This window comes from Erpetoichthys calabaricus, chromosome 5, assembly GCF_900747795.2.
Source record: "Erpetoichthys calabaricus chromosome 5, fErpCal1.3, whole genome shotgun sequence".
Lineage (NCBI taxonomy): Eukaryota > Metazoa > Chordata > Cladistia > Polypteriformes > Polypteridae > Erpetoichthys > Erpetoichthys calabaricus.
In genome coordinates this window covers 244,417,509-244,431,241 of record NC_041398.2, presented here as the reverse complement: position 1 = coordinate 244,431,241, position 13,733 = coordinate 244,417,509, and the positions used below count along the sequence as shown (strand labels likewise).

General features: G+C 43.8%; 1 protein-coding gene across 1 annotated transcript in view; it reads right to left on the bottom strand.

Moving 5' to 3' along the window:
• Positions 1-13,733, bottom strand: part of slc10a7 (solute carrier family 10 member 7) — a 501,455-nt gene that overhangs the window by 109,185 nt on the left and 378,537 nt on the right. Inside the window, exon 7 of the mRNA XM_028802719.2 lies at positions 7,478-7,561. Within this exon, the coding sequence (XP_028658552.1) occupies positions 7,478-7,561 (84 nt within the window). The remainder of the gene's footprint in view (positions 1-7,477; positions 7,562-13,733) is intronic.

The window sequence follows — 13,733 nt, the reverse complement described above, 5'->3', positions numbered from 1 at the left end:
ATAGAGAAAGGGGAGCCACTTCATCCATTACTTACCCTGGATGCTGTGACGGCAGCCATTTTGTGTCAGTACAGTCACCACACGTTAGCTATTAGATGGTGGAAGGGATGAGAGAGATAGTTTGCCAAAAGGGGAAAAGGGGAAGATGAGAGCGTCAGCATGACCAGACCGTGATGGGCACATTAGCTAGGATATCAGGAAACACCCTACTCTTTTCAAAAGTTTCCCAGTGATCTTTCATTATCACGGAGAACCTGGACCTCGGTTTTATGTCTCATCCGATGGACGGTGTCATTTTTCGAGCACAAGTATTCTACGTCACTGCATTGGTGGCATTGGGGTCTGCATTCAGACCACAGAGCAAAAGCCCCCTAGCTGGCCTTACCAGCACCTCTTCTAGCAGCATCCAAAGCTTTTCCTAGATGGTCTCCCATCCAAGTACTGTCCAGGCCCGAACAGGCTTAGCTTCAGGTGGATGACCTCTTCTGAAGCACAGGTGGTACGGCTGCTGATCAGGTTTGAAGGGGATCGTCTCCAGACTGCATGTTTTAGGTCTGTTCCCCTGGACTATTCTAAAGTAGCCTTCTGGGAGCCCTGATTTGAATCCAATGGAACATCTATGGGAAGAACTGAAACATGCAGCCTAGAGAAGATCCCTTTCTGAAGCACAGGTGGTACGGCTGCTCATCAGGGAACAATGCTTTCCCATTGTTGCAGTACTATTATCCATTTGTCAAAGATGATTCAGTGGATTCAAAAAATATGTAGACCTTTTCACTTTCTGCATACTTTGTTGCATTTTAGATTTTACTATCCATTCAAAACGAAATCAGTAATACAACCCTGTATGCAGAAAATGAAGGGGTCTGAATACATTCTGAATCCACAGTATTTGTTGCTACTGGTTATAATGGAAGTAAATCAAATTTTTAAGTGACAGCTTGAAGCCAGTCTCTCTCTCTCTCTGACTGAATAGTAGCGTTGCTAAGTGCTGGATTGTCATTCCCTGTCCAGCTGCGGTCCGTTAAAGGTACAAAAGGATGCCCTGTCAAATCCTCTACTGGTGATGAAAAGGGCTGAAGTAAAAAGAGTGAAATGAAAAGACACTCTTGGTCAGCGAGCGGCTTGCCGATAGAAGTCCCTAGGATTAAATATGTGGGGTGCAATTAGGGAATCCATTCCCGGGAATCCCGCATGTCATTCCCGAAAATCCCAGGCTCCCGGGGATGACAGTGCACGGGCATCTCACATGTGAACAGTTTTAGAACGAACGACACTTATTTTTAATAAAACTACTGCAATATGTTGACACCAATAAAAGACTAACCTTAACTACAAGCAGTTCATGCTGTCATATAAGTACATGTATCTAGCTAGTTGCGGTAATAAGAGTGTAGAAAGCATAACGTGTCCAGCGTGTGGTCGTCCAGGCAAGAGTGCACCTTCATGCAGAGTACGCCAGCCGCTGAGAAAGCGCACTCTGCCTCCACTGAAGTAGGCAGCACAGTCATCAGATACTGATACACTTGTTCTAAACAACGGCCGCACTTGCCGTTGCTCTGAAACACCACCATTTCAGCTTTTACTGATGCATCCAGTTTCTTGTCATCATTCTGTGATGGCAACTTTCTTGGCACAGATAATGCGCATGCAACAGACTAACGCATTGCAATTTCAAGTTGCTGTTCAAAGCTGTCAACAGCACAGACGTCAATGAACTCTGCCCCGTCCCGGCATTCGTGAGCTGCAGAGTGCAGACGCCTCCCAGTCCACTGTACTCAGTCGGCCGGGAGATTGACTGCTGCTGGTCTGTTGTTGAATGAATTAATGAGCAACACACTACATCGTGGGCCAAAAAAACTGTGCCACTTAATTATTTTCAACTATAACTGTTATCTCTTGATCGATTTTTACACTTTTACATGCTATATACAGTACTGTATAAAAGTTTTAGGCAGGTGTGAAAAAATGCTGTAAACAAAAAATGCTTTCAAAAATGGAAGTGTTAATCATTTATTTTCATTAATCAACAAAATTCAGTGAATGAACAAAAGAGAAATCTAAATCAAATCAATATTTGGTGTGACCACCCTTTGCCTTCAAAACAGCATCAATTCTTCTAGGTACACTTGCACACAGTTTTTGAAGGAACTCGGCTGGTAGGTTGTTCCAAACATCTTGGAGAACTAACCACAGATCTTCTGTGGATGTAGGCTTCCTGACATCCTTCTGTCTCTTCATGTAATCCCAGACACACTCGATGATGTTGAGATCAGGGCTCTGTGGGGGCCATACCATCACTTCAGGACTTCTTGTTCTTCTTTACGCTGAAGATAGTTCTTAATGACTTTGGCTGTATGTTTGGGGTCATTGTCCTGCTGAAGAATGAATTTGGGGCCAATCATACGCTTCCCTGATGGTATTGCATGATGGATAAGTATCTTCCTGTATTTCTCAGCATTGAGAACACCATTAATCCTGACCAAATCTCCAACTCCATTTGCAGAAATGCAGCCCCAAATGTTCAAGGAACTTCCACCATGCTTCACTGGTGCCTGCAGACACTCATTATTGTACCGCTCTCCAGCCCTTTGATGAACATACTGCCTTCTGCTACAGCCAAATATTTCAAATTTTGACTCATCAGTCCAGAGCACCTGCTGCCATTTTTCTGCACCCCAGTTCCTATGTTTTCATGCATACTTGAGTCACTTGGCCTTGTTTCCACGTCGGAGGTATGGCTTTTTGGCTGCAACTCTTCCATGAAGACCACTTCTGGCCAGACTTCTCCACACAGTAGATGGGTGTACCTGGGTCTCACTGGTTCCTGCCAGTTCTGAGCTGATGGCACTGGACATCTTCCGATTTCGAAGGGTAATAAGCTTGATGTGTCTTTCATCTGCTGCACTAAGTTTCCTTGGCCGACCACTGTGTCTACGATCCTCAGCGTTGCCCGTTTCTTTGTGCTTCTTCAAAAGAGGTTGAACAGCACATCTTGAAACCCCAGTCAGTTTTGAAATCTTTGTCTGGGAGAGACCTTGCTGATGCAGTAGAACTACCTTGTGTCTTGTTGCTGTGCTCAATCTTGCCATGACTTGAAACTGTCTTCCACAACCTCACCTTGGTAGCAGAGTTTGGCTGTTCCTCACCCAGTTTGAAGCCTCCTACACAGCTGTTTCTGTTTCAGTTCATGACTGTGTTTCAACCTACGTGTGACATTGATGATCATTAGCACCTGTTTGGTAGAATTGGTGGATCAGACACCTGACTAGAATCCTACAAAATCCCTGACTTTGTGCAAGTGGACCTATAAGAACTGATGCTGGTTTGAAGGCAAAAGGTAGGAACACCAAATATTGATTTGATTTAGATTTCTCTTTTGTTCGCTCACTTTGCATTTTGTAAATGATAACAATAAACAATCATTATTTATATTTCTGAAAGCATTCTTTGTTTACAGCATTTTTTCACACCTGCCTAAAACTTTTGCACAGTACTGTATGCGAGCTTGGCCGTTCCTGTTTTCCCGGCAATTACAGCAGTTTCAGGAATGAAAAATGTCCGGGAATTGGGAGCCCAGGAATGGATTCCTTAGGTGCAATATAGTTGGTTGCTTATTGACCGAGGTCCTCAGGACTCTGACTGTGTCTGGCTTGTCTGACTCCTCTTCTATAATCTGGCTGTGGTTCTACAATAAGCTGATGGACACGTATTGTTGTTTTTTCATTTCTCTTAATTAGCTTCTACTTTGTTTTTGATGTATTTCAACATATCTGTATCCTCATATGTGACCATTCTGTATTTACTGAGTGATGCGCTCTGTGCCTGCATGTGGCGAGGAGTGCCATTCAAGAACAAAGTAGTTTGCACTGTTGTATTGTATTTCTGAGGGAGTAATGATAGATTGGCCATCTAACTCTGTGAAGAGATTTCCTTGTGTTCTGTTTTGTGGGTTGTATTGACCCCATCTTCTCACATCTATTACACGCCCAACCTACCTGGAAGGGGGTCTCTCTCTAAATTGTATTTTCCAAGATCTCTTCCATTTTTTTCCCCTACAAGGACTGTTTTTGGAATTTTTCTGTTCTTCTTAGAGAGCCAAAGCTGGGGGGAATTGTCAAAAAACAGGGCCTGCTAAAGCCCACCGTGGCATTCCTGGTGTCATTCTGGGCTATACAAGAAATACATTCTTGTTGTTGTTGGTGGTAACAGCTGGTTTTGAAATTTCTTTCTATTGCCCATTAAGAAAATAACCTAAGAGTTTAGTTGGCACCTTTCATGTTAAGTGCATCTGGTAATATCAGAAACTAATATCAGAGTTGGCCTTCTTCATCTTTTCCCACTTATATGTTGGGTTGATCTGCTTGATCAGACTTTCCCAAACAACTCAGTCCTGCACCTCCTCGCCAGTCAAGCTCTTTTCCTTCAGATCTTCTTTTACTTTATGCTTCCACCTGCACTTTGGCCTCCCTTGCACTTCCATTCCCATCACCCTTTGCCCACGCATTCATGGACTCTTGTCATCCCATGTCACTTCAGCTTACTTTCCTTCACTTTCTTAGATTTCTCTCCTACTTTCGGTGTACATCTGATGGTCTCATTTCTTATTCTGTCCTTTTTTGTAACTCCACACATCCATCTCAACATTCTCATTTCTGACACATCCAACTTCTTCTGCACTCCCTTGACTGCCCCCATCTCAGCTGCACACGAGGTTTGACATACAAACCCTATAGCTCGGGAAAACAAGAGTGGGAGGGGAGAAACAAAGAGATGGTTATAGAACCTGTTCTAACTTGTCAACATTAAGAAAAGGCTCAACTCGATGGTTTCACTCAGTACGAGTGGACGCATGTTCAAATACAGATGTTTTCATACTTTTGTTCGGAAAACAGAGTGTAAGAGTGAACAGCGAATTAACATCAACTTTCTTGTGAAAATGAAGAAGTCTGTGATGGAAAAATTTTCATTATTGACTGAGGCTTACTGTGAAAGCGCATGTCTTGTGCACGCGTTTTTGAATGGCAAAAGCCGGTGCTCAAGAACCCATTTTTTGTTGGTAGAAGATGTGAAAGCAAAAACAACGGAGATCCTCAACAGCCTTTCAGAAAATGACCTGCGGAATTGCTCTGAACGTTGGCGGCATTGGATGCAGCTGCGTGTCAACTCAGAAGGGAATTATTTTGAACAGGGGTCCTCAATCACAGTCCTGGAGGGCCGCAGTGGCTGCAGGTTTTTGTTCTAACCCGGTTGCTTAATTAGAAAGCAATTCTTGCCAATAATTTAATTTCATGGCTTGTTAGTTGCTTTAACTCTGCTGTGTCAGGTCATTCTCATATCTTAGATTTTGTTCCCCTTTCTAAGGAGATCATCCAAATGATTTGAAGGCTAAAATGGACGAGTGATTCTCAGTCCTTCACTTTTCTTCTCTTCACTTTCCTTCCAAGTATTTAATTAAACCCAATAGTGCATGATAAATACACACAGAGGTGTAAATGGTAACAAGCTAAATGGAGAAATGCTGGTCCTCTTTTGTCATTTGCATGTTATTGCTAATTAGGAGCAATTAAAAACCAAGAATACTGCTGTTTACGACTAAAATAAGCAATAAGGGCTCAAAATCTTAACGAGCGAGACAACTAAAATGAAGCAGAAGTGTTACTTGAGCAATAAGTGCTAGGGAGCGGAGTGGTGGCTCTGAGGCTAAGGATCTGCGCTGGTATCCCGAAGGTTGCCGGTTCGAATCCCCGTCAGTGCCAAAAGAGATCCTACTCTGCTGGGCCCTTAACCTGTAATTGCTCCAGGGGGCGCTGTACAATGGCTGACCCTGCGCTCTGACCCCAAGGGGGTATGCGAAAAAAACTAACAAACACTGTTGTAAGTCGCTCTGAATAAGAGCGTCTGCTAAATGATGTAAATGTAAATGATGTAAATGTAAGAACCTTGAGCAAGGCCCTTAACCTTCAATTGCTCCAGAGGTGCTGTACAACGGCTGACCCTGTGCTCTGACCCCAAGGGGTATGTGAAAAGATGCATTTCACTGCTTGTTGTCCTGTACAACTATGCATGTGACAAATAAATAAAGAATTATTATTCTTATTAAGCAATTGGGTTGGAGCAAAAATCTGCAGAAACTGCAGCCCTCCAGGACCGTGTTTGAGGACCCCTGATTTTGAAGGTAACCGCAGTAAACTTTCTTAATTTGTTAAATAAACAAGATTTACAGGCACAGTCTCATTTTTTTTTGTGGTGTAGGACCTCGTACTGCCAATACTGATGATCTGTGTAGGAGAGGACAGAGCCGACTATACTTCCTTAGAAGGCTGGTGTCCTTCAACATCTGCAATAAGATGCTGCAGATGTTCTATCAGTCAGTTGTGGCGAGCGCCTTCTTCTACGCGGTGGTGTGCTGGGGAGGCAGCATAAAGAAGAAAGACGCCTCACGCCTGGACAGACTGGTGAGGAAGGCAGGCTCTATTGTAGGCATGGAGCTGGACAGTTTAACATCTGTGACAGAGCGACGGGCGCTGAGCAGACTCCTGTCAATCATGGAGAATCCACTGCATCCACTGAGCAGGATCATCTCCAGACAGAGGAGCAGCTTCAGCGAAAGACTGCTGTCACCGTCCTGCTCCACTGACAGACTGAGGAGATCGTTCCTCCATCACACTATGTGACATTTCAATTCCACCCGGGGGGGTAAACGTTAACATTATACAAAGTTATTGTCTGTTATACCTGCATTGTTATCACTCCTTTATTTAATATTGTTTTTTATCCGTATGCTGCTGCTGGAGTATGTGAATTTCCCCTTGGGATTAATAAAGTATCTATCTATCTATCTATCTATCTATCTATCTATCTATCTATCTATCTATCTATCTATCTATCTATCTATCTATCTATCTATCTATCTATCTATCTATCTATCTATCTATCTATCTATCTATCTACATTATTCCTGGTCTTACCAGCATCTTAAAAAACTTACGTTTAACCATCACCTTAATTCTTCAATCACACAATACCCCTGATCCCTTCTTCCAATTGTTCCATCCACACTGCACTCAATGGGTTATCTCTGCATCTAATTCTCCATCTTGCACTACACCACTGACCTAAGATATTGAAATTTGTCCTCTCTACTGGAGTCTAACTTCTGAATTCTGATCATCATTAACCCTCAAATATTCTTTCTTCTTCCTATCCATCTTTAATCCTCTATCTCCCAAAGCTCTTTCTACATTCTTCTTGTATGCACCAGAATTAGATTCTATGTTCCACCAAAAAAAAAAATTAAATCAAATAAAACCCTAATAGGAGTAATAAAAGAAGAAACAACACAAAATTACATGATAAAATTAAGAGGCTTAAGAATGCAGTTGTCCTATCAAACTTTGTTCAGAGGTGGTGGAATTCTTACACATCAAATCACCATATGACTGAAAGGAAGAGACGTGAAAAGCGAATGCCTTACCTGTCCAACTATAAGAGGAACTACGACAGTCATAAACAGCTGAGAAAAAATTGAGGAGAAAGGCACTGAGGAGGAGGAGCCAAGCTGGAGGAAAAAAAAAGGAGAGTTTATTATTCGTGATGTCACGAGACTTAAGCCGCTAAAGCTTTAACCCTTTCACAACTCAAATCATAAAGCGCAGTACATCAGTGGCACACTTCCACACACTGCTCAGTCTGTTCTAATGTATGACTGTATTTACACCAATATGGTAGTAATAAGCAAATACAAACGCTACCTTATGTAGGCAATAAAGTGTCAAATGTATTACTGTATTTTACACAGAAGAAATAAAGAAAATGTGGTAAAATCGCACTTCACCCTTTAGTTTCGCAAGTATCATTTGTTTTCTGGGTTGCACTACAGAGGAGGAAAATAAAAATTCCCGGTCACCAACCTCTGCACGACAGATGACTTTATTCCAGATGGCTTTTATAATCAGTGAACTAAACATTCAGTTGGTAGTAAATAAAATAATAAAAAAAAAGAACAAACAAAAACCTTTTTGTGGACAGCAGTCTGGCAATAACACTGCCGAGTTTTATAGCATCTTTAAGTAGTGCTTACGCAGGTAAGCTAAGAAACCCCAAGTGAGCTTAATGGCATATACCTACAGTATAATACGCCAGCTGAACATTAGGCGAGAAAACACTGAGAGAAAGAGATGGAAAATAATCATAGAGATCTGCTGACCTGTAAGGAAAAGTCTGAATCGTAACTGCCAAGCACATTTAATCTTATTTAATGAAAATATAACCTCTCGCAAGTCAAGTACGGCCATCCATTTGTGAGGCATTTTTTTTTTTTTTTTGCCGGTACATTTCGGCCTGGACGTGTCTTGCCTTTATTAAGACATTCGTATAACTTAACAACGCTCCCTTCGACTGACTGCCTGGCTCCTGGGGCTCATTTGCATGCATTCTGAGGGAAAGAATTAAAATCATAAATTTGACGGCACGCAAGCAATTTCCAGAGGAATCTAAACAGCTTTCAAGACAGTATTGTAAGATGAACTCTTGACAGCATGTATGGCAGCTGTGACTCCTGCAAGTGCTTCGAGTACAATTCACCAAAAAAAACAAAATCCCAATGTACAACTGAATCCGAGGAATGCAAATTCCAGTTAGGAAGTCGAAAAAGAAGACATCAGTCATTCCTTGACATTCATTTGTGAAGCTCTGTGCATTTTTTTTTGTGCAAATGATCAGGACACTGAAGGGAAGGTTAATTAGAAATGAAAGCAGCTTAAGGGGAGCAACAGAAGCAGGCAACACGAGAGGACACAGTAGTGGCAGTAGCAAAGCCAGCTCATGATACTATCTCAGTCCTGGGGCCTTGTATAGCTCTCCCCTTTGTCCTTTTGACACTCCATCTGCTTTAACTCCCAGTACTCTATGGGATTGTTATAGAGGTGCATCCTGGTGGTTTTACTATTAAGACTAGAGATTTTAATTCTATGAACTTGATGACCATCCATCCATCCATCCATTTTCCAACCCGCTGAATCCGAACACAGGGTCACGGGGGTCTGCTGGAGCCAATCTCAGCCAACACAGGGCACAAGGCAGGGAACCAATCCTGGGCAGGGTGCCAACCCACCGCAGGACACACACAAACACACCCACACACTAGGGCCAATTTAGAATCACCAATCCACCTAACCTGCATGTCTTTGGACTGTGGGAGGAAACTGGAGCGCCCGGAGGAACCCACGCAGACACGGGGAGAACATGCAAACTCCATGCAGGGTGGACCCGGGAAGCGAACCCAGGTCTCCTAACTGCGAGGCAGCAGCACTACCACTGCGCCACCGACCTTTCTCCTCAAATTTTATCAATGCATAAAGTTTTCAGGAAGGGGCGAGAACAACAAACTGGATCTTGTTTTTACAAACTCTCTCTGTGCCCAACTCATATCTCAGGTTTTCTGATTACACTTCCTTTATGCTACAGTTTCATAAATGATGGGTTGACTCACTGTTGTATTTAATTGGATAGATAGATAGATAGATAGATAGATAGATAGATAGATAGATAGATAGATAGATAGATAGATAGATAGATAGATAGATAGATAGATAGATGTGAAAGGCACTATATAATATAGATAGATAGATAGATAGATAGATAGATAGATAGATAGATAGATAGATAGATAGATAGATAGATAGATAGATAGAGTTAGGTCCATAAATATTTGGACAGAGACAACTTTTTTCTCATTTTGGTTCTGTACATTACCACAATGAATTTGAAATGAAACAACTCAGATGCAGTTGAAGTGCAGACTTTCAGCTTTAATTCAGTGGGGTGAACAAAACGATTACATAAAAATGTGAGGCAACTAAAGTATTTTTTGAACACAATCACTTCATTTCAGGGGCTCAAAAGTAATTGGACAATTGACTCAAAGGCTATTTCATGGGCAGGTGTGGTCAAGTCCGTTGTTATGTCATATCAATTAAGCAGACAAAAGGCCTGGAGTTGATTTGAGGTGTGGTGCTTGCATGTGGAAGATTTTGCTGTGAACAGACAACATGCGGTCAAAAGAGCTCTCCATGCAGGTGAAAGAAGCCATCAGAAAAAATCTATCCGAGAAATTGCTCCAATATTACGAGTGGCAAAATCTACAGTTTGGTCCATCCTGAGAAAGAAAGCAAACACTGGTGAACTCAGCAACGCAAAAAGACCTGGACGTCCACGGAAGACAACAGTGGTGGATGATCGCAGAATCATTTACATGGTGAAGAGAGTGCAGAGAATGCAGTTTGTTGTGTTTCTGCGAAACGTGGCTAACTAAGACCATCCCAGATGCTAATGTGGAGCTACCCGGGTTTAGCACAGTTAGAGCGGACAGAGATGCAAGTACCTGTGGGAAGCACAAAGGAGGAGGACTCACTCTCTATGTTAATACACGGTGGTGTAACTCCGGACATGTTAAAGTCAAAATCTCCACTTGCTGCAGGGACATCGAACTGTTGGCCGTAAGTCTGCGTCCCTATTACTTGCCCAGAGAGTTTGGACACGTCACTGTTGTCATCGTGTATATTCCTCCTCGGGCGGACGTGGAGATAGCGAGTGACATCATCCATTCTGCTGTTGCTAAGTTACAAACGCAGCACCCCAAGGCACTTGTGCTAATCGCTGGAGACTTTAACCATGTGACGCTGGACAAAACATTACCTGCATTCTCCCAGTATGTGGACTGCAACACCCGGGGAAATAAGACTATTGATTTACTGTATGCAAACGTTAAAGACGCATACAGTGCCACCCCGCTGCCTGCGCTTGGGAAAGGAGATCATAACCTGGTTCTGCTTCAGCCTCAATACAAACCAAAAGTTAGAGTCCTACCTACAACCACACGATCATTCAGGAAGTGGACCCCGGAGGCTGAGAATGCTCTGAGACAATGTTTTGGAACTACAGACTGGGATATCCTGCAGGATCTCATAGTGAGAACATTGAGGAAGTTGTTGACTGCACTACTGACTACATCAACTTCTGTATGGAGATTGTAGTTCCAGTAAGAACTGCACGCTGCTATGCTAACAACAAGCCATGGATTACAAGTGACATCAAGGGCCTTTTGAACCAAAAGAAAAGGGCCTTTAAAGACGGTGATCAGCATGAGCTCAAGCGCGTGCAGAAGGAACTCCGAGTCCAGCTCAGGGCGGTGAAAGAGCAGTACAGGAGAAAGCTGGAGCAGAAGTTGCAGAACAACAGCATGAAGGAAGTGTGGGATGGGATGAAGATCATCACTGGCTGCAGCTCAAAGCGGGGTACCACCATCGAGAGAGACGTGAAGAGAGCAAACCAAATGAACATCTTCTTTAACAGGTTTGACCACCCTAACCCACTCTCACCTCGGAGTACTGCACTCTCTACACATCCTTCTGCTGATACCAACATAGGAGAGACATCCCCACCCACAATTACAGCAGCACAAGTGAGCAGAGAGCTGAGGAAACTTCGTGCCAGCAAAGCAGCAGGTCCAGATGGAGTATCGCCACGACTGCTGAAGGTCTGTGCATCAGAGCTGGGGGGTCCTCTACAGCGCATCTTCAACCTGAGCCTGGAACAGGGGAAAGTTCCGAGGCTTTGGAAAACATCTTGCATCACCCCAGTCCCAAAGGTATCACGTCCTGGTGAGCTGAATGACTTCCGGCCTGTCGCTCTAACATCACATGTGATGAAGACCATGGAGCGGCTGCTGCTTCACCACCTGAGGCCACAGGTCCAACACGCCCTCGACCCTCTGCAGTTCGCATACCAGGAGAAGGTGGGAGCGGAAGATGCCATCATCTACATGCTACACCGATCCCTCTCCCACTTGGACAGAGGCAATGGCGCAGTAAGAATTATGTTTCTAGACTTCTCTAGCGCCTTCAACACCATCCAACCTCTGCTCCTTAGGGACAAGCTGACAGAGATGGGAGTAGATTCATGCCTGGTGGCATGGATCGTGGACTATCTTACAAACAGACCTCAGTATGTGCGTCTCGGGAATTGCAGATCTGACATTGTGGTCAGCAACACAGGAGCGCCGCAATGGGGGGCTGTACTTTCTCCGGTCCTGTTCAGCCTATATACATCAGACTTCCAATACAACTCGGAGTCCTGCCACGTGCAAAAGTTTGCTGACGACACTGCTATCGTGGGCTGCATCAGGAGTGGGCAGGAGGAGGAGTATAGAAACCTCATCAAGGACTTTGTTAAATGGTGCGACTTAAACCACCTACAACTGAACACCAGCAAAACCAAGGAACTGGTGGTGGATTTTAGGAGACCCAGGCCCCTCATGGACCCCGTGATCATCAGAGGTGACTGTGTGCAGAGGGTACAGATCTATAAATACCTGGGAGTGCAGCTGGACGATAAATTGGACTGGACTGCCAATACTGATTCTCTGTGCAAGAAAGGACAGAGCCGCCAGTAATTTCTTAGAAGACTGGCATCCTTCAACATCTGCAGTAAGATGCTGCAGATGTTCTATCAGATGGTTGTGGCGAGTGCCCTCTTCTACGCAGTGGTGTGCTGGGGAGGCAGCATTAAGAAGAAGGATGCCTCACGTCTGGACAAACTGGTGAGGAAGGCAGGCTCTATTGTTGGCATAGAGCTGGACGGTTTGACATCCGTAGCAGAGCAACGGGCACTCAAGAGGCTCCTATCAATTATGGAGAATCCACTACATCCATTAAACAATGTCATCTCCAGACAGAGGAGCAGTTTCAGTGACAGACTGCTGTCACTGTCCTGCTCCACTGACAGACTGAGAAGATCATTCCTCCCCCAAACTATGCGACTCTTCAATTCCACCAGAGGGGGTAAACATTGAACATTATTCAAGTTATTGTCTGTTTTTTACCTGCATTTTTTATCACTCTTTAATTTAATATTTTTTGCTGCTGGAGTATGTGAATTTCCCCCTGGGATTAATAAAGTATGTATGTATGTATGTATGTATGTCCCCAAAACGACTGGCGGCGCCACGCAGGCTGCGGCTGCACGGGCTCATGATAAAAACACATTCTTTATAGTGATTTAATGTCACTCAACATGGAAATTCAGACATATACTCGTCTAAACCTTCTGTCATTGGGTACGGAACAGGATAAAGGACTAGTAAATCCAAATACCATGGTTCTACTGAAAGAATTTGGACTGCTGCGGACGAGCGGTGAGGCCAGTCTAGCACCCATATTATCTACCTGTGCTATCCGCGCCTTGAGAACAAGACGGCGGCGGTGTATGCGTAAACAAAAGCGAGGTGTCCGCGGTGGGCTCAGCGTTAAAGCTAAAGCTAATCCATGCAGAACGCCACTACCATCGATCTTGGTGGCAAATATCCGCTCACTGGAGAATAAATTGGACTACATTCGGTTGGATTTAACATCGAAGCGGGAGATTAAGGATTGCTGTGCTTTTGTCTTTACGGAGTCCTGGCTCACCGACTCCACAACCAACACTGCTATTAGCCTGGAGGGGCTAACGATTCATCGGGCAGACAGGAGCAGCAGTCTCAGCGGCAAAACACGGGGCGGAGGTATCATCATCTACATAAACAACAGATGGTGTGTTGACTCAAAAATAATCCACACATGTTGCTCTCCGGACACTGAGTTTTTGGTAGTTAAATGCCGGCCTTTTTATTTGCCACGGGAATTTTCCGTTGTACTTATAGTAGCTGTTTATATTCCCCCTGACGCTGACACCAA